General features: G+C 44.2%; 1 protein-coding gene across 1 annotated transcript in view; it reads left to right on the top strand.

The window, feature by feature from the left end:
- POLR3B (RNA polymerase III subunit B) overlaps positions 1-12,635 on the top strand; it is a 61,016-nt gene extending 48,381 nt beyond the window's left edge. Inside the window, exons 15-17 of the mRNA XM_037515175.2 lie at positions 1,474-1,587; positions 3,518-3,691; positions 8,627-12,635. Of these exons, the coding sequence (XP_037371072.1) occupies positions 1,474-1,587; positions 3,518-3,691; positions 8,627-8,756 (418 nt within the window). The 3' untranslated portion in view covers positions 8,757-12,635. The remainder of the gene's footprint in view (positions 1-1,473; positions 1,588-3,517; positions 3,692-8,626) is intronic.
- Positions 12,636-24,077: the final 11,442 nt, after the last annotated feature.

The following is a 24,077-nucleotide window of genomic DNA, read 5'->3' as shown; positions in this document are numbered from 1 at the left end:
TAGTTGAAAGTTCCACCAAGGGCTTGTAAACACATTCACCCACCAGCTTCCATCCCTAGTGACATCCCTCTTGAGCATAGCTCGGAGGAAAACTTGCCACTTGATTCAGCAGATGATGGAATGACAGTAGGTGACCAAGTCCCATAAATTCTACCATCTGCAACCACACTGTGTAGGAACAGAATCATTCCACTTTAGAGCTGGAATGACCAATTTGCTACACAACTAAGAAAATAGAGATAAAGATCATGTAATTACTACATGACAGCTGGGACATGAACAGGGTCACCTGACACCCTACCTGTTGTGTCTCCGGTGCATCCTCCAGGAATCCAGTTCTGTAGGCCCAAGCATGGACAGTGGCTTAATGGCTGCAAACGCCTCTGGAGTGTGGGAAGGCATAGTGAGCACACAAGGCCAAGCAGGTGCCTCTCTGCCACGTCTCCCACTTCATGCTGTGGCCCAAATGTACTGGCTGGGCAGGTAGAGCACTGCATTCCAGTCTCTGAAGAGGTATTCAGTTGCTTAATACATGGTGGAAGAATGTTTCACACAGATACAGTGCAAAGGCCCTGAGGCAGGTACAGACTTGCTGCATTTGAGGAGCAATGAAGAGATCATTGTTGCTGGAGTAGAATGAGCAACAGAGAAAAGTGAAGAGGAAATGAGTGAGAGATGGGCAGGGACCAGATTACAAGGGATCTTGCGGCCATGATACAAGATTGAAATGATATAGATTCTGCGTGTGATGGAAAACCATTGGGAATTTAGAGCTGAAGAATGACCTCCGGTGATTTACATTTTAGAAGGAATCACCCTGGCTTGCTATGTGAGGAACAGATTGTCGAGGGCTAAGAGTGTAGGGGGGAGTTCACCTTGATTATCTGTGGTGGTCCAGGCAAGAAAGGATGGTGACCTGATGAGGCTGGTAGCAGTGAAGGAGGGACAGCCCTGTGCATGGTTTTTCAACCTGTTTAAACTTTTATTTCTTAACATATCTTTTCATGTATCCACACTACTATCATATTTTCAGATTTAGCCTTTCCAAAATCATTCTCACCTACTCAGTTATAAACCTGCTCAGAAATGAGTTAGGACCCGCCAGAGCTGAGTCCTAGAGAAAACTGCCTCTTGTAAGTTCAAACTTCACTTCTTTTTTTTTTTTTTTTTTTAAAGATTTATTTATTTATTTATACAAGCACTGGGTACAATCAGAAGCACGGGAGGGTGAGAGAATTCACCAGAGCCAGAGCAGGGAGCAGAACAGGCAGAAGGACCGAAGTACACTGCTGAAGGGAGCAGCAGGTGGCAGGAGAGGTCTGTGCGCCATGCGGGACCCTCACCTGGCGGCCGGGGATCGAACCAGCGCTGCAGAGGCTGCGGGCAGCTTCGCAACCCAGCGCTCAACCTCTGCGCCACCGGGGAGGCCCTCAAACTTCACTTCTTAACCCAAAGCGCCTGCCTTCCCTCCAGGGAGCCCTTGGAAGCCTACATCTACTTTGGGCCTGTGTACTACCAGAAGCTGAAACACATGGTGCTGGACAAGATGCACGCCCGGGCCCGGGGCCCCCGAGCCGTCCTGACCAGGTAGGAGAAGAGCGTTCACAGAATTCATCACACAGCCAGGTAGTAAGCACACTCAACCGAGTTTGTTTCCCTGAGATGTCAAAATTGGGCATATTGAGCATGAATGGCAATCATATAGGTCTGATTAAATGAAATAGCAACAAATTAAAGGTCATTCATAAGCACAACAGCAAAGCACTGCAGGTCCTGACAGTAGTCTCTGGTCATGGACTGTGGACCAGCTTGCAAAGATGGTCCTTTTCAGAAAGGTTCCCGTGTAAGGATGCAGGTGGCCTTACCTACCCACACACGTGTCAATACACCTGCATGCTCCCCTGTGTGCATTTAAAGCTGAGCAAGTCACATCTGTTGAAATGATAGACTTGTGCTCTTAAGAAGAGCAAGAAGTTGAGAATCTCAAGACAGTAATCAGGGCACAGAGACCCTGCCTGGCTAAGGCATGTCTCTGCTCTGAACGCTGCCCCCTCCAGAACTTCCATTTCAGTTACAACATCCAAAAACTATTTCAGAGTAACATAAATGTCAAAGCTGCTATTTCCTATTTTTTGCTTTGTTATGTAAAAAGTTACTACTTTAGTAATACTTTTGTATATTCCAGATGAGGACTGCCTGGAGCCCGTTTATCTGTAGTCAGTTACCTCAGTTCTTTAAAATCTGAGTTTGGGGTTCTGACCACGTGTGAACTGACCACCTTCACTCCATCCGGTGACCACAAGTGGAGGGACCCCTACCCCTGGGCAATTCTACCAGTAGATTACACGTTTACATGCCTCACTTATGAAGTCTCTACTGCACCGGGCCATTTAGACTTCTCTGTGGGTTTTTCATATGCACATTTTCTTTCAGCAAATAATCTACAACTTAAATTGATTTCCCATTGTAACTTTCAACAACAAGGAATTTCAGCACGTGTTGAACTGTGTTTACCTCTCAACTCTTTGGGAGACTGGCAGTAACAACATAGATTAGAGGATGCAGTGAAATATAGCCAAGAAGAGTTATGTTCCACCCCTGCTTGGGCCACCTCCAAGGAAGGTCACTCCAAAATAGGCCAGTCAGGAACTTGCTTTTTCTTTCTGTTTGTCTGTTTTTAATCATCTGTGTCACCAGTACTTTGGTGGGTTGCCTGGGTTGTTCCAGAATACTCTAACTTTACCTACATCTCTGGATCCTGGGTTCTTCACCTTTTCTCAAGTATTCTCATGCCCAGCATGTGCGTCAACCACAGGAGGTCCACTCAGGGGACTCATGGCTTCCCAGTTCTGGGACCCCCTCAGGAGGCATGAAGCGTTCTCATACATGAACAGCTTTCATGTGTGGGATGCACAGAACTTTCCCAGTCTCTGGAGAACTCCTATCTGGCTTGGATACTCTGTCCTTCCAGGTGACTCCTGATCTACCCCACTTGATAAAAATCCATTTGCTTCTTTCCATATTTAATGTGTTTCTTAATAGTAAATTTCCTCTCTAGATTCCTGGTAATAGCTACTGTTCTGCTTAGTTTTTCTGCTTTGTAAGTCATTAGAAAACTGAGACATCTCTGAAAATACTCTAAAGACATTCTTCCCTATGTTGAGGATGATACCATACTAAGAATAATGATGGTAATAGTAACACTTGCATTGCTGTTTTATAAAACAATATATTAATTTATTATTACTTTATATAATGCTATACAATTTATTATTTTTGCTTAATGGGAATAATAGCAACCATTAGTATTGCAGCCATCTCTCATTTAAGGCATTTCGGCATCGGTCTCCACCCATACGTTTTGTAAATGAGGCTGAGCAGCTAAGCAGCATGCTCAAGGTCACTGTCTAATAAATGGTTTGAGTCCAGGTGAGCCCTGTGCGCCTAGGCAGCATGTGATGCTGCTTCTCTGTTTGTTTAATAGAATAATAACACATTCATCTAACTTGTTTCAAAGGCAACCCACTGAAGGTCGATCTCGTGATGGTGGTTTGCGTCTTGGAGAAATGGAACGTGACTGTTTAATAGGTTATGGAGCCAGTATGCTTTTACTAGAGAGACTAATGATTTCAAGTGATGCCTTTGAGGTTGATGTCTGCGGGCAGTGCGGACTTCTGGGGTATTCTGGCTGGTAAGTGGATACCATATGTCTCTCATACCATCCCCTTGCCTCCTAAATCACAGCTCAAGCATTGACCCTGGGTCACACCCATATTTTCTCCAGCCCTCCCCATGCATGCATTCTTAGAATTGGGGATTCTTTATGTAGATGTTTAGTTCGTCTACACAATATTCTGCTTTCTATACTGCTAGACATTAAATTCTCAAGGAGTGCAAACTTACCTTGTTTTTAACATTCTCTTAGCTACATTTTATAATGCTGTTCACCTGGAAAAGCCCTATCAGATTCATTGCTGGATGTTAGAAGTAGAGTGTATTACAACTAGAAACTTTTAGGGAAGATTATGTCAAATGCACTCATTTGTAACTTCAGACCCAAAGAATCAGAGATGCCCCACGTGCTGGTGCGTTTGGCGAGAGTCAGAACCAGGATCTGGGGTCCTGATCCCCGACTCTGTTCTCTTTATGGCACTTATACTTGGACTGTAAGTTCCGGCACGGCAGATGCTGGGTCTGTCTCCTATTCACTCAACATTCAGCGAGGATCTGCTGCGTGTCAGACGCTATGCGAGGGCCTGAAAATACAGCAGTGAACAAGACGGGTGATTGGCTACTTACAGGAAGTTTACCTTCTAGTTGATCTAAATTACTTTCTGTCTTGTTTACTCTGTGACTGGTAGATGCTCAATAAAAATAATCACTGAACAGTAGCCACCCTGCATATGGAGGATTGCAAATAGGCAAGTTACGTAATTCATGAAGTGTGTGATTGCTCTGTGGAGCGCGGTACACTCAGGCCAGCATCAACGATGATACTACCTGTGTTCTCTTTGTGGAGTCAGAGCGCCTTCCTGCTTGTTTCAGAGAGCTCTGCTTAGGGCTAAGCATGATCCTAAAATGCCGCTGGAGGCAGGAGGGCCTGTGGTTCCCCACTCCATTCACTTTTGTGTCAGAGGCAGGTCTCACGCAAATGCTGCAGGGATGGGAACCAGCCTTCACCCCCCAACACCCCTCACCTGCTCTCTCAGAGCGCCCTTTCCTAGCAAGGAGCCAGCCCCCAGAGCATAGGGTTTGACCCAGAGGAGCATCATTGCCGAGATTTGAAGAATATAGGAGCCATCTTCCCCCCACCAAGCCCCGACTCAAAGCCTCTTTCCAGACAGCCCCTGCTTCTTGCCACCCTCAGCTGTCAATTTCGTGGTTGAATAAAACAAATCAAGAGCCAGAATGAGTGGCTTCTTAGAATGCAAAGTAGACCTTGCCAGTTAAGTAACAAAACCTGTTAGCCAGTTCTTGTCTGATTTTAGTGTAGAGGAGTTGATGAGACCTGTCTGAAGAAATAATTTCTTTTTAAAATACACAAAGAAGTGACTCTTTGCAGTTCACACTTAAGGTTGCAGAGATGGGGTGACAGTATTCTAAGCCTAAGCCTAGCTTTTCTTATGTCAGTGACATGGGCGTTTGTTTCAATTCTGAGATGTCGTGTTTATCTTTTGAAATGAATATTGAGTTTTTTGAAAAAGATACACACATGTTGTAATAGAAAGATGTCTGGAACCTAGTTCCACTGTCTTTAAATCTTCAAATTTGACACAGGAATTTTTAAGTCATCTATTTTGGAGAGATGGTGCAGAAGTCTTTTTTATTAAAAATAGGGATCATGAAACTTCAGGAAGGGTTTGCTTTTCTTCTCTATGCTCCCTGCATTCCTTTCCTCCCCTCCAAGAAGAAAGAAAGGGAGGGAAAAGGGAAAGAAAGAAAGCAGTAAGCCAGTTTCACCCATGCACTTAGGAAACCTTCCCCTCTCCTTTGCTGAAAACTCAGTGACATTAGTGGAAGCGGTAATTGATCTCAGCATGATTCTTTTAAATTCATATCTTTCCTCCTTCTTTTCTGTCTCATTTAGAGACCTTCGATGGCAGAGCCTCATTTTGAAGCCCAGGTTTCCAATGTGTATTGTATTCGAAAACCTTTGAAAGAGGGCTAAGTTGGGTTCCACTGTTTAAGGGTCTTTACTGTAATTAAACAGACCTGGATCTACTGTGGGTCTGCTTTTGAGTGGCCTACTTACACCCTTGTTACCAACAGAAAAAAATCCTCATCCTGTCTTACAGTCTAGCCGCCGGCTCGCGTGCTGCTTGCCGCAGAGGGGCATAATGATGCTGTGGTTTTCCCATCTTACCTGAGTGTATGCCGGGCTGTGCCAGGCTGTGCGGGAGGGAGCAGGCGCGTTGGTTGGAGGAAGTCTCTTTTTAATGAACAGCACAATGGAGGCTGAGTAATTAGAGCAGTTCAGAACCTTGAAACTGGCCTTTTGTGGGTGATTTGCACATTAGTAAGGCATTGCTATGGGGATGTTTACAGCAAGACTGTTGTTCTACAGAAGACACAGGGGCATAAGTCAGAAAAGACAGGTCCAGAAGGAAAACTGCAAAGAAAAGAAGATCCCTATTAAGATAATTAACCCATACAGGATATTTTACTGGACAATCACTTTTTATGTGAAGCCACAGCTTCTTTTGCTGCCTTTGCCTTAAAAAAATCCATTTATTTCATTGTTGTTTGGGTCATGTTTCTTCCTTTAGAAATTGTGCATACATAGGGTAATTGTGTGTGTGTGTGTGTGTGTAGATATATATATGTGCATTAGGGGATTTTCAGTGATAGAAACTATTAATAACAGAAGCTTAGGGAGCTTTCTGGATTATGAACCAGCATATATGGACATTTTAAATACATTAGCTAGGATTGAAGTCACAGGATAATGTACTAGACAGGAGAATCAGCAAGAAGTTGCTCCAGTAAATCCGTTTCTCCAGTTTAATTAAAGCATGAACATAATTCCTGAATAAATTAGCTCAACCCAGGCACATTAAAAACATAATTCTTAAACTATAATGTATTAAAGAGGTCTTTAGGTAATCTTTTAAGAAAAAAATTATTCACCATGTTTATGTAATTATTGTATATATAAATATATATATTTTTATCTCCTCCAACAAAACTCCACAGTGTTTGTTTTGGTCAGTCCTCTGCAGTATCCTAGTAGGGACGTCACAGGTCTCTAATGGCTAATTCTTTTCCCAAGAAATTCTGTTTGTGTTCTCCCTCATCTTCAAATTCTCAGTCTTAATGCTTATCTCTTCTAAAATAATAAAAGCTTTCTGAACAGTCACATTAATCCTTACCAGTAGAGATGGCCACAGCTAACATTTTAGCAGACCTTCGGGCCATCTCTTGTTTGCTGGTAATAGTTCTGTTCCCTCTTTTTTTAAACCCTTTTGAGACTCTAATAATAGCAGAAAAATACAAATAAATACTCACGCAGAAATTTTTTATTATATATGATTTTAGGGCCTTCATATACTTAAGCTCATCTGAGTTCCCTTTGTTAACAACAGGTGGCTTGGCAATTGCTTTCTTCACTCCACGGCGTGTCCTGGGCACTTTCCCATCTCAGGGGTTACAGGCAGCACAGCATCCACTAAACCTCCTGTCCTCAGAGTTGCATCTTGAGCAGTTTCCTGCTTTATGTTGTTACAAATAATGTGTCTATGAACATTCTTGTGCACCTCTATTTGCTACTGCTATGATTGTTTAAATAATATGCCCGTTTACATGTTGACGCGAATTGCCTTAACTCCCCTCCAGAATGGCCTCGACTGCTCATAGGACACCTTCAAGTCCTGGCAGAGCAGAATCTTCTAAGACTCAGTTGCTCGTTCTCTTGCACCCATTTTCTCCTGCTAACTGGGAGGACCTAGTTTTCTGCTTAGTAAGTCTTGAATTTATCCTGAGTAACCATTGTCCCAGCTGCCTCAGACCCTGGAGGTGTAGCATGATGTCCTATTTCAGTCTGAAACATGACAGGATCATCCAACTTCTCCTCAGGGCCCCACTTCAGTTGAAGTCATTGATTAAAACCTAAGTTCAGGGCCTCCCCGGGTGGCACAGCGGTTAAGCACTGGGCCGTGAAGCTGCCCACAACCTCTGCAGCGCCGGTTTGATCCCCAGCCGCCGGCGAGGGTCCCACATGGCGCACAGACCTCTCCTGCCACCCGCTGCTCCCCTCAACTGTGCATTTCCTCAGTCTGCCTGTTCTGTTCTCTGCTCTAGCTCTGGTGAATTCTCTCACCCTCCCGCGCTTCTGACTGTACTCAGTATAAATAAATAAATAAATCTTTAAAAAAAAAAAAAAACTTTTAAAAAAAAAAAAGAAAAAACCTAAGTTCAGTTCACTCGCTTTTCCTGAAGGAAAAGAAATTCCCAACTGGCATACAAGTATATAGGTTAGTGGTTAGGTGCACACACACCGATTCATTAGTTTTGCACAAGGGACAGTACACTGTAGGTACAGTAGCTTCCACTACTGATAGATACAAAGCTTGAAGAGCACTGGAAAAATAAGTAGAGTTTCACTGGAGACCTCCTCTCTATATGAACATCTTACCTTTCTTATAATACCTAAAATATCTCAGGGACAGAAATCAAGTTATAGTTGTGAGCATCCTGCCTAGAATAGCGGGCAAGTATAGTAGCTGCTGATCAGATACATAACGATTGAGTGAATCAGTTTCAGTGCATTCAACAATGAAAAGTTTAATGTGTGTCACTTTCAGATGGTTCAGATTTCTGAGGCTCCTTCAAAACAAGTATAGAGACAGATGTTTTGCATTTCAAGGAGAAAGGTCTAGAAGTTTGGTAGTAGCCTGATTCAAATCGCATGCTTTCCAAAGTCAGTTTGCTTTATTTTTTCTTTTGCTTCCTTCGATGCCTCTTTTTCTTTGGCGGGGACAGATGCACATATTTGATAGTTGACTGGCTGGTGAGGAATAGAAAGTGAGCTTATTTGAAAGAATGGTAAGAGGCTCTTGTAGAGAGATGCCCACTTCTCAACACACGCCATCAGTTCTGTGGCCCTCTAACCTGCCGACTTGGGTTCCAGGTGTCACTACTGCAAGTCCTCGTGCCACGTTTCTTCCCTCCGCATCCCGTATGCCTGCAAGCTGCTCTTCCAGGAACTTCAGTCTATGAACATTATCCCCAGGTTGAAACTGTCCAAATACAATGAGTAAGGATGGGACAGAAGATTATTTAAGGAGAACCATTGATAAGTCCAATGCCTTGGGAAGCAGAAGGACAGGACTGTTTCTGCTCCTGTGAGTAATTCCTGTGAATGTTCTCACACAAGAAAAACTTTTTTGATGGAAAGGCATTTCATATAGAGAAGACTGACTAAACAACCTTGATCATTGAACCCCGGGCCTCAAGGGAGATACCAGCTATGTGGGCAATTACACAGTCTCTCATTCGTACACTGCCTTTGCTTCACAAAATGGACATTATGTTTGATGTCTTGAAATTCACTCATTAGAAAGACCTTCCTCCTTGAAAAGAATGTGTGGAGTTAAATTCTCCATGATGTGTTCTGGCTACGAAAACTCAAGTCTTAATGAAATTTGAAGGTGGTGAAGAATCTTTGACTTGGTTGGCTCAGCCTTTGTGAAGGTGTCTGATGTGAGCAGCGCATGAAATCAGAGCACGACTAATAGATGCCGTGGTGGCTTTGTTTGGTACTGCGCAGGGGCAGTGTTCCCAGCAATTGCATCTTGCCTTTGCACACCCAAACTTTAACATGTCCATCTTGGTGAAATACAATAAATGTATGCCTACTGTCTTACACAAGTTTACCAAGGATGTCGTCTTTCTTATGAACTCTATTGCTACTATGTTGAACCTCCATGGTAATACCATGCGGTAATATTTGCTGAATAGCTGGAAATAATTCCATGGGTGCTTCGTGATCTTGGTGTTCCTGTCACTCCTCCCAGGATTGTAGCTGTCTGTTTTCTTTTAAACTGACAGCCTTCTTCACCGTCTTCTAAATTGTTCTTATTTGCTCTGCTCTGAAGCCAGATCAATATTTGTGTTAAGGATTTTTTATAAAGAAGGTCTGAAAAGCTTTGACTAGCCTTTAATGCTGCGTTCCCCACATGTCACATCAAACATGTCCCACAGAATATCAGTAGATAGTGTACGCCAACAAGAATGGAGCTCCTGTGCCAAATAGGGAGAAACATGTACCCAAGATAAGCACACCCAGGACATTTTCAAAGCCTCTATCAAATTACCACATCCTGGGACTCTCCAGAAGAGGGACGTTCTGGGAGTGGGCTGGTCATTGACTTGAGAACCAACCTCCACATCATTTTATTCTCTTCAATATAGAAAGCTCTAACACAGGTGAGACAGCCCCAGGGGCTTCACAGTAAATGCAGCATGAAAGACACTGCAGGTAAGCAGACCCACCACAGCTGCCCAGGTGCCCCCTTTGTCTCAGGGCTGGGCGGGGATGACGCCACAGAGCAGCTTGATCAGTGATTAGGCCGGTTACGCTTCTGTTTCCCCTGACTGCGTACTTCTCAAAATTGAGAATGCCTAAAGATGACTGTTCTGAGTCAGATGTCCAGAGCATTTTACTGAACTTTGTACAATGTGAGACATGAGTGTTTTACATTCTGTGACAAGTCCTCTTGTCAACTCCACAGAAGAGGCAGTCGCCAACAGCCCATTTCATGAGCGCTGGGAAGAGCTGCCTATGTGATGCGTGTGGTGTGCTGGCCTGGGGGCTGTGTCACGTACCATCAGTGCCCTGTGTGACACAGGGTAAAAAGAGCAGGGCTCAGCATCTGCTGTGGGGGCTCAGAACCCAGTGGAGGGGGCTGAGGCATTGGCCACCATGGAAACCCACCCTGCAGTCAGTGCTGAGGGAACCCCCAGGACAAATTGATTCATAGGCTCTGGGGATTTAGAAACACATCGTAAGCCGGACTGCTCCCCTTATTCAGCTGTAGAAACTGAGGCTCCAAATGGTTAAGTGACTCCCCCCAGCCACACCACTAGTGATGAAGCCAGTAGCATGGACCTTGAGACCATGAAGTTGGTCCTCCCAACTTCAGAGCTCTTTTTGGGGTTCACTCCTGAGTCTGTTTTTCAGTCACCAAAAGTGATGATTTTTTTTTTTTTAATTCACTGAATGGTTCTATTTCTTAAACATTTTTTTTGAAAGCCACTCCAGGCAGGCAACTTTGACCATTTTGAAAGGAGTTACCTACCTAACCTTCTAGGAAATTCTCAGTTTTTTAATTTACAGACCTAGAAAGTGTGGGTTCCAAATTGAGACATCCATAAGGGGAAAAACTGTCAGGTTGATGTTTCCAAAACCAGCATTTTGAATAGCTGTCTGACTGAGAAAAATTTTAATAAAAGAGATCAGAATTGGTAAGTTAGACCTACTAGGGGTTTGTTTTTGTTTTTAAGTTATTTGTAAGTTCCTTGTTTTAAAAACGACCAGTTAGATTTCCATTTCCAGTAATGACAGAGTAACTGTGTACAGGCCACCCTCAGAGCCTTTTTCCTTGTGGCCCCTGCCAGGTTGGAAGTGGCACAGAAATGAGAGGCTTGGGGGCCTCCCTGGTGGCACAAGGGGTTAAGACGCAACCTATGAAGCTATCGGCAGCCACTGCAGCATGAGTTCAATCCCCGGCCAGGGAGCTACCCACATGGCACAGCAGACCTCTCCTGACTCACTTGCTGCTCCCCTCAGCAGTGTATTTCAGTCAATCTGCCTGTTCTGTTCCCCACTCTGTCTCTGGTAAATCCTCTCACCCCTCACACCTCTGGCCTATACCCCAGGTCTTGTATGCATAATAAATAAAAATTTTTTTTAAATGAAAAGAGAGGCTTGAAGGAGACACCAGAGCCACCAGCAGGCTCCAACCCGAGCTTTGGCAGAGTCAGAGGGCTGGAGTGGGAAGGCCATGATCTCAGTCGCCAGAATTCCAGGCCTGGAAAGGCCAAGATCCCAAACAGAAAGAAAGCTCATTGAGGTGAGCCTACCTTCCCCACCACTTTCTCCTGTGTCTTTATCTGCTCCTGCTGTTGTAATAGAATGCCGGACTGGGTGGTTTCCACACTAGAAATGTATTTTCTCACAGTTCTGGGGGCTTGATATCCAAGGTTAAGGTACTGACAAGTTTGGTTCCTGGTGAGACCTGTGCTTCTAGCACAGACGGCCACCTTCTCATTGCCTCACCTAGCCTTTCCTTGGTGTGCTCTAAAAAGGAATGAGACCTGGTATCTCCTCCCCCTAAATGGACCCTAGCCCTCTCAGGTTAGGGATCTTGTGACCCCAAACAATTACTACCTTCATGAAGACACTGTCACTGACAACAGTCACATTGGGTGTTGGAGCTTCAACATGTGAATTTTGGAGGGACATAATTTGGTCCATAATAACCCCTTAAGGCATTTGCCAACTCATAACAGCACAGACTGGCCTGCTAACAATAGCTATTAAAGCTGAATGAACATTCCGAACTCCTAGGTGTGTGAGCAACAGAAAATTCTACATACATCATCAGTAGGTGCGCACAAAAATTTTTCTAATAGCATAATTTGCAATAGCTCCAATTTATGAATAATTCCTGCCCATTAACAATGTAATCTGGTACATTCACACCAAAGAGTGCTATACAGCAATGGAAATGAATTGCTACATACAGTATCATAAATAATGTCACAACTATGGTGTTGGATTTCAAAAAATTGGCATTATCCTAAAACGAAATAAGCCAGAAGGAGAAAGATAAATACCGGGCATTTTCACTTATATGTGGAATATACAGAAACCAAGTGGAGGACTTCAGATAAGGACAAACTTTACAATCAACCCTGGAAAACTGACCATAGATCTGAAGCATGCAGGAGTGGAGTAGAAGCGAGAGGAGGAGGGGAGAAAAAAGGGAGTGGGTAAGCACAGTGGACTGTGGTGGAGGATTATGGGTGTTGTGGTGATGGGAGTGCTGTGATGACCACACTTAAGGGGAGAAGTTCTTTGTTGTCAAAAAACGAGGATGTAAAATAATGGTAGTTCAATAAAAAAAAAGATTTTTTTTTTTTTTTAGAGGCATGTTTTATTTATTTATTTGTTTGTTTGTTTGTTTGTTTCTTTTGTTTATACATGCACTGGGTACAGTCAGAAGCACGGGAGGGTGAGAGAATTCACCAGAGCCAGAGCGGGGAGCAGAGCAGGCAGAAGGACCGAAGTACACTGCTGAGGGGAGCAGCGGGCGGCAGGAGAGGTCTGCGCGCCATGTGGGACCCTCCTCCGGTGGCCGGGGAGCAGCCGGGGATCGAACCGGCGCCGCAGAGGCACGGGCTGCTTCACAACCCAGCGCTCAACCGCTGCGCCACCGGGGAGGCCCCCCCCCAAAAAAAGAGATTTTTTTAAAAAGTTAAACACAAAAAAACACATGGTATCAGTTCTATTTAAGTTCAAAAACTAATCTATAATTTAAAAGTCATGATAACAGTTCCCTGTGCAGAGTGGGTGACTAATAAATGGTACAAAAGGGTATATCTAGGGTGCTGGTGATGCTTTCTTTTAACCTAACCATTGTTAGGACAATTCGTTGAACTATGTATTATACACTTGGGATTTTTCACTTTTTTTTTTAAAGATTTATTTATTTATGCATACAAGAGCTGGGGTACAGGCCGGAGATGCAGGAGGTGAGAGGATTCACCAGAGACAGAGCAGGAAACAGAACAGGCAGATTGACCAAAGTACACTGCTGAAGGGAGCGGCGGCCGAGTCAGGAGAGGTCTGCTGCGCCATATGGGTTGCTCCCTGGCGAGCCAGGGATCGAGGTCGTGCTGCAGAGGCTGCGGATTGCTTCATAGTGCGGTGCCTAACCCCTTGCGCCACCAGGGAGGCCCCAGGATTTTTCACTTTTCTGATAGATGTTACACTTTAATAAGTTTAGAAAAGGAACACAGTTCTAAACCTGTGTTACTGTCTCTTCATTAATGCTGCGTCAACCCAAATATAATCTATGGTCTTTGTCCTTTTCATTTTCCCATTTTCAAAGTAGGGATAATAACACTACTAACTCCTAGGGTCATTTTTAAGATGAAGTGAGATCACCCACCTAAAGGGCTCAGCACTGTGCCTGGCACATAGCAGGCGTTTGCAAAGATGTGTAGTCGTTTCCACTGCTAACAGCCACGTACTCCTATTTACAGCGCTGCCAGGACTGGCCTTGTCCTGCACGGCGTCATCAGGAAAGAGTTAGGAAAGGCAAACCCCACGTTTCCTTTGGAAGATGGAGTTTGGAAAATAGGACCAAGTGCAGAAACCATAGGGCTTTGCAAAAGCTCTTTTTGAAAGCCGCCCCATGTCACGGTGATGGAGAGGACGGAAGGTGGTAGGATTAGAAAGCACACTTCCCTGGACGACCATTCACCACGGACATCAAAGTGAGGCCTGTTGTCTGCGCGGGAGTCCGGAATAGTTTCATGAAGCCCACAGAACCAGGTCTCAAAACGCTTCCATGTGGTGAGTGCCAAGTAAAGGATTAAAAGGTGGGGGGCGGGGGTGGGGCTTGATTGGGTGCTACATAATGGGATAGTTTTCAGCTGCTTCAGAGCCTTTGGGCCAGCACCTTTATTTGCAGTAATGAGTCACATGAGAACGAGCACGTCAGGGCTGGTGACTAGGCCCATCCGCTTCTCGGCCGCCTGAGTAATAGAGAAGCCAGTTTCCGAGAGACCTGTAAATAATTCCTTTGTGAAGCGGATGGTCAGAAAAGTGACTGTAAAAGTAGCACCTCTTTACCATCCATATTTACTCCATATGTGTCTTGAAAACAGTTTATCTCATTTGCTAACCAAAAGTTGGGTTTTTACTGCTTCGGCCCCACAGGGTCAAGGTTGGTGGGAAATTAACGTCAAGCTCTAAAGAGGCATTTTTAAATGAGGGGCACAAAATTGGTGGCAATCCAGAAGTTTATACTGTTTGTTACGAAAGCCAAGCTACCAATTTGGATTTCAGACACAGGCTCCAGAAGCAATTAGGAGATTTGCTTCAGCAAATCAGATTTATGAGGATCAGGATGTCATGGCAGAAAGTTCCAAAACAACCTGAAACTCACAGTTTCACTCCCTGGTCTGATATCTCAGAACATGGTCGAAGGAGGTAAAGCATTTCTCAACTAATAGCCTCATTGCATGCGTAATAAATTTTAAGTCTGGTTAACTCCCAATCATCCACAATCATAGAAGCAAGGAGCAGTGTGAGTAAATTAAAACAGATGATGGATCCAAAGGTCTTTGCATTGAATGCTGGGGTGAAGTTTACATTCACTTTTTTTTATGTCGCAAGTGGAAATTTAGTAAATTTGCTATACTTTAATCAGTGACTCCAGTGAACACTGAATTTAAAGGAACTGGAATAATGCCTTGTAAGGCCAATAGTGACAGCCCTTTGCAGGGGTGGGTAGCCTGATGGGATGCTCCTAGGCCAGTGTCAGTGTGGTCCCTGCACCAGCCGCATCAGCATCACCTGGGAACTTGTAAGAAATTTGGGTGGAGCCCCACAATCTGTATTAACAAACCCTCCAGGCGATTCCAGCACTACCTAAAAGTCCAAATCCACTGTATTCAGCTACATGACGAGCTTTGAATCACCTCTTCTATTAGAGGCATGTTTTGGATATTTAGGGATGCCAAAGAACCCACCTGTTGGGGGCAGCTCCCCATTTTTCTTTCTGACTTCCCCTTAGGCAGCAGGTTTTGTGGACACCCCCATCCCCCAGGGCTCCCAGCCTGAAGAGGGCCTGAGCAGAGGAATTTGGTGGAAGAGCTAGAATCTGCTGCGGGAAAAGCTCTGCTTACTGCGGCTACAGTGCTGCTGCTAACTCATGCGACTGGTTTCCGCCTCCCTGACCTGAGGCTGCCCTTGTCCGGCTGCTGCTTCTCCATTCCCCACTCGGCCTGCTGCCTGCCAGGCCCACAAAGATATCCCAAGTCGAAAGTGGCCTTTCTGAAATGACTCTTCAGAAACCCAGTTTGTCTCTCTCCAGCCTGGTCACTTCAGTCTCTGGCTGAGTCCTTGCAGGGGTGTCACAGTGCCACCATTCCCAGCACAGCTTCCTTAGGGCTCGCAGGGGTTGCTTGGGCTGTGATTTTTCAACTCTTCCCAGGAGCTGAGCCTGCAAGAGTGTGTGTGGAAACCCCAGAAGGACCAACCCTGGAGCTGCAGGCCTGGAAGTGAATGGGCCAAAATCTTATCAACAAAGGAGGGGCAAAGCCGCTCTCTGTCCTGCTTAGGTGAGCCCGGCAGAGGCTCTGCCCATGCCCTGGACGGAGCTGGAAGGCCCAGGTCTTCCCCTAATACACCAAGTCTCCATCTTCTCCCTACCTGCCTCATCCACCCCACACAGGCTTGCCTGGGGTTAAGAGTATTACCTAGCTCATAGGTTTGCTGTGACAAGTAATGAATTAATGCAGGTGAACAGTGCCTTAGCACTTAGCATAGTGCCTGCCCTTGGTAAACACTCACTCACCTGGTCAAGGTTTACTTTCCTCTGCTTATATATGTAAGCACTAAACTAGACCAGTTTCTTAACCTCAGCCTATTAACATTTGGGGCCAGGTAATTCCTGTTGGGGAGGGGAACTGTCCTGTGCACTGCAGAATGTTGGCCTCTACCCACCAGATGCCAGGAATATACCCCTAGTTGTGACAATCGAAGTCTCCAGAAACATCCTTCACAGGCTAAAAGTCCTCATTGGAGAAGCACTGAACTAAATAATACGTGTGAAAGTGGTTTCTATTACAAAGCAAATGAGAAGAGTTTTTAAAATTGCAGTTGTGGATTTGTCCGCAGTAAGCTGAGCCAATGTGTTTTGGGATCACCGAGCATTATATTAATGTGTTAAGGTGGACCACAAAACCCTTGTTTTCTCTCAGTGTACCAGTTGTAAATGGCATCAGATAAAACTGCTACCAATCCTGTTGGTCTTTAAGTCAAATAAGCTTTGTTTATTGTACAATGTACTTTTATATACCTGGTGATAATGTTACAGATATCAAAAAGCAAGGATAATTACACTGTTTTAATTCACTTTCACCCACACCTTGATGGTTTAGATATAGCCTGGCTTTGTTTGTTTTTATCAAGGACACATGCTGATTTCCGTCTTTTACCCAATCAAATCTCAGAGGTGTGTTTGCCACCCTATCATGTGGCAGGGACCGTTCAGCTCCCAGTCTGCCCCAAAGCCAGAAACTCTGCCTTCCTTTTGAAGGGCCCTTCGTGATTAAGAGGGTCAGAGTCCTAGGGGAACCCTCTCCCGCAAGCTAGAATACTGCTTGCACTTCAGGATGATGGCAGTGGGGTAGGATCCCCAGAGCAAAAATCTTAGCAGCAACAACAGACTTTCTGAGTTACTGACAAGTCCCCTTCATCAATACTCTGAGTCTTACAGGTCCTATGTGGGGCAAAAGTCTGGCAGGACCTGAGATATGTAAATGTTGGTCCACAAAATGAAACAGAAGGCTGTTAGTGATTCATTACCTGCTCTGCTTTCAGGAAACGTTACTCTAATTACCTTACTCAGTGTCAGATGTTACAAAAACCTGGTATTAAATATTTGTAGAGATTGAGGTAGACACAGCTCTGATTATACAGATGTTATAGGACATTTTCTTTGAAATAAAGTCAGGGATGACAAATACAGATACATGTGCTTCTATTCTGTGTCTGGAACGCCTTGGCAGCTCCCTAATTAATGATGGCAGGCTACCCCGCTAACCTGAGCTTGACCTTAGACTCTTGAACACCAAACTCAGGCAGCCGTAACCCATCAGCTGCAAGGTGCGAGCGTGCCCTGGTCAAGAGCAGGGACTCCAGACTCAGACTGCCTGCCTTGGGATCTTGGCTCCAACACCCCCTAGCTGTATGATCCTGGGCCTCAGTTTCCTCAGTCTTGAAACTATAGTAAAAATAGTGCCTACTCCTAGGACTGATTGAGTCAATTATTGTGCCCCCCCCCATAACAAATGTTCAATAAATATCAGTTCTATCATTAGGATGAATTGGAAGTGGCTTCCATTTAGAACTTGCCTGTACTTCATGGCACTTCTCTTGCTTAAATCCAACTCAACTGTGATCTGTACCTGAGTGGGGCAGCCTGTCTTGCTAAGGCTCGGGTCTGATCCTGGCTAGAGTCATAAATCGAAATATGCCCCTCCCTTGTATCCAAACACTCCCAGATGTGTGCCTTTGGTTACAGTGGGGACTGGGCCAAAGGGTGTAGTTGACCGAAAGTGAAGCCATTTACACTCTTGGAAAACAAATAGCTTTAAGTATTTACCTAATACTGGGTGAGCAGCGCGGTCCTCACGTGTGAAGGAGATTCAAGACATGCGCATGGCCGTGTTGGCCTGCCCATCCAGCATCCCTGCTCCCTGGAGTTACCAGATTTTCTATTTTCTACATATTCAGCTGTGTGCATTGAACTCGGCATTAATGTCCCCCGAGTAAGAATCTGATGACCTGCCTAAGAAAGAATTTGTGTATGAAGGAATCTTTGGCTTATGTGCAAAGAAAAAAGTCTCCCCTGGAAAAACGCAGGCCTTACACATTTAGCAGGCCCTCGTGTCCACAGAAACAGTCATCGGCAATTAGGCAACTTCGGAAAGATCAGAGGCAGGAGCCCCCACATGAAACAGCGGCAGCGCAGGAAGATCACCGCCTTCTATCTCTGAGTTATGGGCGGCCGAGGTTGCCTCCCCCTGGGCCCAATCTGCTCTGCTCTGAGCTTTTCCTGCTGTGGACGGAGGCCCCGGGGACTTTTATGCACCCCAGTTTTCATGCAGCTCACTGATCCCTTTTTCACATGAATGAAAAACGCCTTTGATTTTGAATACTCGGGTCTGTTTTGTGTAACACTTAACTGATGTGCCAGAATCATTCTGTACCTTAAAGGGGGTCTCGCACTGGGTTATTAAAATCAGTCCTTCAGTGAAGAGTCACTTTACTCACTTAAAGGATAACTGCCCTGCCTTTCTTAATGGTGCTCATCTCGTTAAACCTGGATTAGGGAAAAGAGGGGCAAGCAGACCAGCAGTTGGAACCCAGCCAGAGCCTATCAATGAGTTGGTCCAGCTACAGGAGAGGCTTCAAAGAAATATTATATTTGCTGATTAACTGATCTCTCCCCTCTGTGCCTTTCAGCCCTGCTCTTCTTTGGGAAACCCTGCGTAAGATCATTAATTCAGTTAGAATCTTTGTACCACGGGGCCACGTCATTTGTTCAGATGACAGAACGGGCTGTTTCGTCATCTGTGGAATTCCCCAGCTCTACCGAGGTCCCAGAAGTTAAACCATCGGTCCACTCCACCAGCATGCTCTGACTCTTCTAGGTAGAGGGCGCCCTACTAAGGGGGACTCAGTAATCAGTTAGATGCAGAACAGAGAAGCTACAATGCAAGGAGGGAGGAGGCCGCAGGTATGTGACTCTGGCAGATTCAATGACACGCTCAGCATTGGGGAAAAAAAATAGGGAGCATTTAACCAAGACAGACAACTCCATGCTCACCTCCCCACTATCGAGAGTGAGTGAAATGTATTGTGTCTCTTTACGCCTCTCAATGTCAGAATCTCTGCTTTAGTGTGAGTCTCTAGAGTTAAAAAAAAAATTGTGGGCGGCTTTTTGTATGTTTGCTTTATGGCACCTAAATTTCAGATACCGTCCCACTGGGTGCTTAAAGGAATAGCCAGTCATTTCAATGCTGAGGGGTATACGTTGTCTTCCAGGGGGACTTTGACTTTATGGAGTTTTTACTTTGAATGCTGACCGTAACCCCAGAGAGACAAGAGTCCTCTGTCCTACAGCAGAAGGGGAAGCCAGCCTATGACACCGGAGAGTGGGAGCTGTGGGCAGGCAGGGCAGGCTTCCCAGGGGAGGCGACTGCCAGAACTGACTTTTGAAGGTGAGTGGACATTCACCAATCGAAGGTGAGGCTGGGCTGAGATGAGGCAAAGAGGAGGACAACAAGTGGAGAAAGGAGGTTGAATTGGCAGGACTCTGTGGGAGGTGAGAGGCGTCGAGGAGGAGCTTGAAATTTATGGCCAGACAGCCAAAGCTGGTCTTATGTTTGCTTATGCTTCCGGGTGTCTGATATTGGATCATAGTCATACTCTACACTGTTTCCTTTGATGCTGAGTCCAGAGCCGGAGGCCTGTTGTTAGCACATTTCTTCTCTGTGATTTCGGTGCTGTGAATGTTGGCCTTTAGGAGAGACCCCTGGTTAGAGGATATTTTTCTTGCCTTCTTGTTGCTGCTGGTCCCAGCACAGCTTGTCCTGTCCACATCATCTCAAACAAGAACTAACCATCAGTCAAATGGGAAAAAATTATGTCGCCTGTGTCAGGGTCTTCATTCATAAAGAAAACCCACTTTCAGTGTGCCATATGCCATGAGCAGAACCGCTGTCTGGACCTAGAGGTTACGTCCAGCCAGGCAGGGCGGTACCTGCAAGCAGGTCCCCACCAGTGCAGTGCCAGTCGCTGCTCTGCAGGCCAATGGGAGGCGTCATCCAAGCGGTCGAAGCAAAAGGGTTGCTGCTGACGCTTACTTGGCTCTTCCACAGAGCATGCCCCTAACTGTGGACCTGGTTTCGGAAGCTTTTCCCAGGTGGTGGGACTCATACACTGAGGGTGGCCATAGCTATGGGAACTTGGCAATGAAGCTTCAGGAGACAGAGGACCCAGGTTCAAAGGCCAGCTCTGCCGATTATTAGCTGTGTGCGTGGACCACTGTTCGAACACTTCTGCCTTGGTGTGCCTTTAAATGGGTCCTTGGAACAGCCTGTGGTGCTGATGAGGAACGAGGCTGAGTCCCAGCTTTCCTGAACTTCCCAAGGTGCTTGTGACCATAAGACAGGTAACACTGTGTGGCAACGAAAGCTGTGCTTTCTTTAGCCATCCTAGTCTGGCCGCTAAGTAAGAGAGGTCCTAAGAGGAAAGATACCAGAGATTATGATTTTAGTGTAAAAAGATGTTAAAGCTAGATTACTTAGGTTCCCTCCATCTGTTTTTGGCTCAGCCCCTGAAGCTGAGAACTATAGTGTGCCCCCTTACTGAGGTGCTGGACCCCCCTTTGCAGGGCTGGCCAAAATTATGAAACCAGTTCTGTCAGAGTCAGGGGTCAAGAAAGAGTCCTAGAAAGAAAAAAGTCTCAGCCCCGCAACTGTGATCACCCAGAAATATGTGATACAGAAGAACCAGCACTGAAAATGGAAATCTACCAGGGTGAAAGAGGAAGAATACATGAAGTTCTGCAAGAAACATCAGCTCCTGTGATGGGAAAACAGACTGGCCCATGCGTCTCTGCAACATTAACACTGGCAGAAAGTGAACAATGTCCACAAGAGCCTCAGTCAAGGAAAAGATTCCTCCCTAGCCAGATTTCCTTTCAAATATAATAGCCAACAAGTATTTTTTAAAATGTGGGGAATATAATGCCCAGGAACCCCTGCTACAGAAACTACGGAAATTCCAGCCAACTACAAAGATGAAAAGAGAAAAAGACTAGGAGTCAGGGCTGGATTTTTCTAAGTTTAGGGTCACACCTAAAATAACATTAGAAATAATACAAATATTATCAGCCATGACAACTTAGAAATAATGTGTGAAATAAATGCTTGAAGGAGCCCAAAGGGGAGAGAAGGTATGAAGTAGTTTGTGCTGTGTAGCTCATCTTTTATGACCTGAGTTCCAAGGGTATTATAAATGACAAGTCAACTATATTATTATCTAGCAATATATAAAGGTATAAAGGATGTTTAAAAGTAAAGAGAAATATGAGAATTAAAATCCTAATGTGATAAAAGTGCTAACAGGGGAAAGAATTGACGGGGGGGGTAAGAGGAGGTGGACACATAATAACCTTTTGATTGCTCCTAGTCCAGAGTTAAGAACTGCTATTTGAAGAGGAAGATTAATTATATAAAATTAAACCACTGCAATAACTTTTAAAACATTAAACTATTAAAATGACTGAAAACCTTCCAAATCATCAGAAAACACAAATCAAAAAATTAAAAGATTTTTAAAGGAATAAAAACACAGGTTGTAACACAAAATACTACTTTTGAAGCACCATATGTATCTGTTGCTATGGAGAAATTCAGTAAACTAACTTATTAAAAGGCTGGATCACAGCACAAAACTCAGCTATTTGCAGTAGTGAGCAGACAGAAAATATGATAACCAAAAATAAAATAGAGATACGGGACAAGGTTCTGGGATATTTAAATAAGTAGAAAGCCACAAAAAAATTTCAGGACAAAAAGCATTAAATGGAGGCAAACAAAAGCAGTGAGGGGCAAGCTTATTCAATATAGTCTTCACAAAACCTTAAGCAGAATAATATTTGCCTATATTTTCTAGCAAATTTGTAAAATTTTGCTTTTGACATGTACCTGTGTGATCCACTTGAGTTAATTATTTGTATGATGTGAGGTAGGGATCACTTCCATTTTTTTTTTTTTTCTCCAAAAGGAACAACCTTTATTTCAGGTTCATTTGTGGACTAGTGCTTATTTGCACCACTGACCTGCCATGACAGAAAAGTGAGTCTGTTTCTGGGACCTGTGTTTTATCCAACATTATAATTGTCTCTCCCTGCTCCCATACTGTAGTATCTTTATAATTATAGCTTCACATTAAGTCCTAATAGCTAATAGGACAAGTCTCTCCTTCTTACTTTTTCCTTAGAGAGTATTGACTTATTTGGGCCTTTTATTCTTTTATATCAATTAAGAGGCAATAAAGATCTAAATAAAGAACTCTATTATGTTCATAGATAGGAAGTTAATCACAAAAATGATGCCAGCCATCCCCACCCCCATAATGTATAAATTCCAGTAATTTTCAATCATAATTCCCACAGGATGTTCATGAAGTTTTATAAGCTGATTCTAAAATACATGTTCTCTTTGACCCAGCAGTTCTTTTTCTAGTAATATGCCCTACATTTGCTTGGACATGCAGACACAGTGAATGTACAAAGAGAGTCATTATAGCATTGTTTATACTAGAAAAGAAAGGATTAGAAACATTCTGCTATAAACAAAGATGGAACTGATTAGATAAACTATGGCATATCCATTTGAGTAAATGCCAGTAAAAATGTTTTAAAGACAAGGCAGCTCTTATATACATGCAGCCCCAACATACATTTAGTGAAAAAGGAAGGTACAGAATAATCATTAATATTGTACTTCCAGACTTTACATTTTAATTATTACAACTAGCACCACTAGTATTTAGTGAATATTTACTATGATCCAGACATTTTTCAAAGTGGCGGAGCATGGTTGAGAGGTGGTATGACCATTCACCTACCATTGCCAGAGAGGGCAGAGCACACACATTTAACTTAGGGCATTTAGCCCTGTGTTCAGGAAGAAGGAGGTGAGCAGGCAGACACCATGTGAATATCGCAGGCAGAGCTAGTCACCATTCCACTCTATGAGCATGTCATCAGAGGAGAGGGAACCATAAGGAAGACCAATACTCATATAGTAGTGAAAAGACATTGACCGAGTGGCTCAAAGGAGAAGTACAATATATGAAGAGAGTCTATGACTTAAGTTATTTAGTCGGGACTTGTTTGGTTCCAAGTAACTGACCTCAACCTCAAGCTGCCATAGCGAAAGGAAAAATTTATTGATTCAGACATCTGAAAAGTCCAAGAGAAGATCAAGTTTGGGACTTGGTTGGATCCACTCAAAAGGCATCATTGGGACTCTCGTCGTTTCTTGGCTCTGCTTCCATCCATGCAGGAGTCACTCAGGGAAGCTGTCCTCTTGGGTGAGCTCCAGTGGGTCCAGCAACTCACCCTCCCAGTAAGCGCTCTTTTTCAAGCATTCTAACAAAAGCCCAGGTTGTGTTTGGGCCACATACCCACCCCCTGGAACTAGGAATAGGGTCCCTTCCATACAGTTCAAGCACATAGACAGAAGTAGATGGTATCAAAGAGGGAAAAGAACTGTTTTTAATAGAATGTGTGTGAATAGATAGATGCTGAGTAGGCAAAACCTACAGATGTCTACAATTGAGACTTAACCTAGTTTGAAAACCCAGGAATGGCTATTTTGGGAATGTGGAATTTAAGAAGATTTAGAAAACTTCCAAATATAAAAATTTTTGCCAAAGATTCTTGGAGGTGCTCAGCTGCCTTTTATTGTTTCCATCCTTGACCCAAATTGGGAGATGATAGTGGAAGAGACATGATAGCTTTTTTTTTCTTGCTTTTATTCTGAGTATAGGAATAATGTCTTATTATATTCCTAGCATTAAGATTAATGCTGATCTGTAGTGTTGAGTAAGTAAGTGTTTGACAATGCATTGCTTAGTTTGATGAATAAAATATAATTTCTAGGAGTATCTCTTGTCATTGGTTCTGGTAAGCTAAGCTGTATTTTTGCAATGAGCTGGTTTTTCTCCCCACTCCACTTGCTGTTCTTTTTCTATTCTCCTT

The sequence above is a fragment of the Talpa occidentalis genome, unplaced genomic scaffold (genome assembly GCF_014898055.3).
Source record: "Talpa occidentalis isolate TD23 unplaced genomic scaffold, MPIMG_talOcc4v2.1 talOcc4.16, whole genome shotgun sequence".
NCBI classification, from domain to species: Eukaryota; Metazoa; Chordata; class Mammalia; order Eulipotyphla; family Talpidae; genus Talpa; species Talpa occidentalis.
Note: the sequence above shows the minus strand (reverse complement) of the source record. Positions and strands in the feature narration are given on the sequence as shown.